This window comes from Hippoglossus hippoglossus, chromosome 4 (genome assembly GCF_009819705.1).
Source record: "Hippoglossus hippoglossus isolate fHipHip1 chromosome 4, fHipHip1.pri, whole genome shotgun sequence".
In the NCBI taxonomy this organism is placed as follows: Eukaryota; Metazoa; Chordata; class Actinopteri; order Pleuronectiformes; family Pleuronectidae; genus Hippoglossus; species Hippoglossus hippoglossus.
Window position 1 is genome coordinate 17,090,675 of NC_047154.1, and position 4,538 is coordinate 17,095,212.

At 38.1% G+C, this 4,538-nt stretch overlaps 1 protein-coding gene across 1 annotated transcript; it reads left to right on the top strand.

The window, feature by feature from the left end:
• Positions 1–3,492, top strand: tctex1d2 (Tctex1 domain containing 2). The gene is made up of 5 exons (XM_034583446.1): positions 1–159; positions 1,061–1,194; positions 1,951–2,020; positions 2,950–3,013; positions 3,110–3,492. Exons 1-5 carry the CDS (start codon positions 113–115, stop codon positions 3,155–3,157), a joined length of 363 nt encoding a protein of 120 aa, XP_034439337.1. The 5' UTR covers positions 1–112; the 3' UTR covers positions 3,158–3,492.
• Positions 3,493–4,538: the final 1,046 nt, after the last annotated feature.

The following is a 4,538-nucleotide window of genomic DNA, read 5'->3' on the forward strand; positions in this document are numbered from 1 at the left end:
AGTGTCTCTACGAGCTACCGCTGCCACGAATTGATCTTGTCCTCACTGAGTTAGCATCGACATGTCTGTTTTAATGTCCTCTGTGCTGTTGTGGCTCTAACGTTGATTCAACATGGAGTCGTCGGACACTTTTCTCATCAGACCTCATCATCAGCACAAGTGAGTCGCTCGAAAAAACAGCTTTCAGCGAAAACCTGTGGTGGATGGGTTTAGCCGCTGTATTAGCATTTCCAGAGTAACTCGCCATTTCCTTTGGCGTTTTAAGATGAAACCACTAAGACCGGTGTTAGCTTGGATAACACGTTCGTGATAGACCAGGATTAAGTGTTTATTCTAGCGTTCGGTCAGGTAGCTCATACCGTTAGCTGTGTGTACACATGTATGAAGAAGTGGTCAAAGTTAAGAGTCAAGTGCCCTGTGTAGTAACATCACTTATCAATATAGTGACATTACACCAAGTCACCAAACACTTTAATGCACTCAATTTAATTCACTTTTTAAAAATCTGAAGTTATCTCCCTTAGAGCATTGGAGGGAAACAACCAGTATCCATTAGGAGATTTCTACCACAGTCCCCTCATGAAACCACTATTAAATTCACTAGATCCACATTTTCATTCTGATCTGCACCGGATTGCACACACTCTCAGATATTACTCCTGTGATATTACTCCACATGCCAGATGTTTTTTCATTAAGAAACCATTCATTATTTAGTTTTTTCTAGAAATCAATGTTAATGTTAAAAAACGCAATGTTTAATAAAGAGGAAAAAATTAAACCCTGGATCCGCTCCCTGATCCAGAAATGCACCAAATTTTAATTGGTTTTACCCTGACCCATACCACATCCTTCCACCAAGTTTCATGTCGTAGTTTTTGTATAATCCTGCTAAATATCAGACAGATAGACACACGCAGACGCAAACAACCTCCTTGGCAGAGGTCGTCATATGTGGCCCCATACTTAGGGAGGCTGATTATTTGTTCCCACTGTGACCAGTTTAAGCTGATTGAATTTAACTTCCTGCCTCGTTTCTTCTCACTGTTAAATCTTCCAGATTTAAACCAGCCATCGTGAAGGAGTGCATTCGTGAAATCGTGAGGGAGCAACTGTCTGGGGTGCAGTATGACCCAGAGGAGGTCCCACTGCTGTCCAAAACACTGGCAGACTCTGTCAAGGAAAAAGTGAAGAGTGAGAGATGCTTTTTTTTTTTTTTTTAACTTTCTGGTGTTATTTACTCAGAGGGACAGAGGAGCCAGAAACGTTTTCACGATAAAAGAATCCTGCTCTGATTTTCAACAATGAGATGGCTCAAAATCCTTGTACTTTCCATCTGAACAATCACCAAATCCTGAGGTACCTGTGCAAAGTCGACACAGTAATACCAATGTCATCCATATAACTAAGACACACGCATTCACCTGTCGTAAACCCAAATCAAAATTAAACTGGATCAAACTACACGGACCGGACATGTTTGCTTTCAACACTCTGAAAGGCTAAATGTGAGATTTGGGATTTTGACTTAGACTATTTGAGACATTGGGAAATGCTTGTTTCTTTAAGTAATGTAAATTGCATTGTTAAGATTTGTTTGCTTTGCGCAGGCACCTCAGGTCTTTGGGATTGTTCGGAGGGAAAGTACAAGGATTTTGGGTTATCTCGTTAATTCAGAAAAACAGAAGAGTTTTGCAATATGGTTCTGTAAAGCTCCCCTATCTGTGACTCTTTTTTTATATCCCCCATCTCCTCCAATAATATCACAGACCTCCCTGTGGGCTGCCTGCTCTGTGTGTGCACTCATGTCCACCTTCCTGTTGCCTCTTAAAAACCATGAATCCTACACAGTAAATGTAGCATATCAATACCCACCCTTGTATCGTCCCTTCTCAATATTTGGATAATTGCTGATGCGCATTATTACAACTCATTTCTCTTCGTCAACAGATGCTGGATTTGACAGATATAAGCTCGTCGTGCAGGTTGTCCTCGGAGAACAGCGAGGACAGGGAGTCAAGTGAGTGATCATTTGGTACTGGTACATAAAAAGTAGCTGCTACACTTTGTAAAACTACTATATTCTGCGGTGTACTATGTTATTTGGGGGAAGCAGGTGTAAAACTTGTTGCACTTCACATTGGATTTGAAAGTGTGCTGCTCTGCTGACAATATTATTGCTTTAGAAATGCAAATACTGTAAACTCGTAAATCTCTGGCTGCCTCTCAGTCTGTTGTCAACTAATTCTACACCCACGTTCCCCAGATAACATAGTATAACATTAAACTTTTTTTTTTTTTTACCAGTATGAGTGTTTGTTTACTAGTATGTACTTTTTATTAAATGATCTTTTAGGAATCCAGTTTTTTTTTTTCTCTGGCACTGAGCCCACAGCAATATTTAACTAATGTATGAAGTGAAGCCTGTGCTCTTGTTGTGTGATTATGGTTTTAAAATATCAATATTCAAGCAATAACTAAGCAGTTGCTTACATTTGAACATCAGATAACAATTTTCAATAATTTAGTCATATTCATGTTTACAAAATCAACGTTCAGAGATAGCCTGGGAAAGGAAATTTAAAATGTGACATGAAACTGTGATAATGAAGGTGGTTTGTTTGGTTTTTATTGACTTTACACAATTCATTTTTGGGCTGGAATTTGTGCTGGTGTTCCATTACATTGTTTAATATTGAAAAAGTATCTAAATGGGGTTGGAGATAAGATCTAATAATGAATATAGCTTCAACCTTCCTCTGACTTTCAACAAAAACAGTGAGGGTAAATTATATTACTATGTTCACATAATAAAATAGTATTTTTTACAAGGTTTTTCTGTGATTCTTTACATATTGCAGGGTCTCCCAGACAGGAGTCCAGATGTATTTCAATGTATGAGTCCATGACCATTGTGACTCAGCTCAATCTCTTCTTGTGTTTTACTAGGATGTCCTCCAGGTGCTTGTGGGATGCTGACACAGACAACTATGCAGAAGATGTTTATATGAACGTAGGTGCTTTTGCTCAGATCACTTAATTGGGATGGGGGTGTGGGGCAAATTACTCAAAGACAGTTATTCTTAAATTCTGTGTTTTGCCTCTACAGGACAGCTTGTTCTGTTTGGTGGCAGTTTTCGGAAGCTATCATTACTGAGGACGGGACGAATTTACCCGGATGAGAGTGGAAAGACTGGCCTCTATTGTAGATATAGTGTAATGTTGTAGATCAAAGCATGGTAACTTTGACTCCTTAACTGTTGTTGTTAACAAGTTCCAAATGGTGTTGAAACGTTTGTTGTCATGTTGGGTGTGGAAATCCTCAACATGTTCGTGAGATGTTATTTTTACTGAAGAACAAAACAGACGTTCACACCCATCAGTGAAAATGTCAACTTTACCACATTTTCTTTTATTTTGAAATTCTTTTATTTAAAAGACCAGTTATTTGTTTTTGAAAGTGAACAGATTAAAATTGTGTCTAAAAACTTTTCCAGATCATTTTATTCCGTGTTTAGCAGACATGCAAGGTTAGAAAATTACAGCTGTCGCTGTATCCAGTACTTGCAGCACTTTCAGCTGCAAAAACACAGTAAAAACAAATGACTGTAATGCAGTATAGTGTGTATTTGTACTATACTTTGGGTGCTTGACTCAGGAGTACAGTAGAGGTCAGTATTTGTCTCTGGTCATAACAGGGGTAACTGCTGCAGGGAAGCTACTGGCTGTCAGAATTCCAAACTCATGCTTTTTAGATTAAATTGAGGAAAAGAAAATATATCCTGTGTCTTTCTGACAGGAGGAATGATTGTTAATAAGTGCTGAAACAACAAAGTCTGGCCAAGTCAAGCTGATATAATACGCTTGGTCTGAGAGAAAATGTCTTCAAGCTACTTTGTCTCTTCAGGATTAAAATAAAAAATCCAAAGACCATTTGTCCTGCAGAGGCTTTAATCAGCCGGAGAGCCATTACATTACTAATCATAATTGTTTTCCATTCCGCCTTTTTAGTCAGATTCCACTGTGAGAAGGTTCTACATTTAAACAGATGATAAACGTAGTGATGAGACACCACATTTCATTGGATCTATGAAGCATATGAGGAGGCTGAAAACACAGCATTCAACTGATAGTACTCACAGAGCAACACTCCATTATTGCATTGGAGAACAAGGAAGGGCTAACACAAACATAGACAAAACCCAAAAGATTCAGTATGTTTCATAATAAAATATCTTGATCATGTATCATTTTAAACTCTTATTCTATCTATTATTAAGTGTTATCAAGTATTTTTGTAAAATTTTTAAGGTATGACTAAATTTGTGGCATGTTTGCTTCATCCAAGTGTCTCAGTCTACTGCATTGTGTTTTCTGCTCATTTCACGTTAGCTGTACGACTCCTCGAAGCCTGAATATAAACCTTAATTTTGTTTTCACACAACAAAATCTCCTTGTAGCTACAGTATTTGCAACTATTGTCAGTTGTCTCATAGGTTTACCAACTCTTCTCTGTAATTATTTGATCAAATTGAGGC

What these genes read in the sequence shown, in the direction of transcription:
- tctex1d2 (XM_034583446.1), top strand. Translation starts at nt 113, where the DNA reads ATGGAGTCGTCGGACACTTTTCTCATCAGACCTCATCATCAGCACAA. An exon ending in CAGCGAGGACAGGGAGTCAA is followed by an intron (nt 2,021 to 2,949) that starts GTGAGTGATCAT and finishes GTGTTTTACTAG; the next exon opens with GATGTCCTCCAGGTGCTTGT. An exon ending in CAGAAGATGTTTATATGAAC is followed by an intron (nt 3,014 to 3,109) that starts GTAGGTGCTTTT and finishes TTGCCTCTACAG; the next exon opens with GACAGCTTGTTCTGTTTGGT.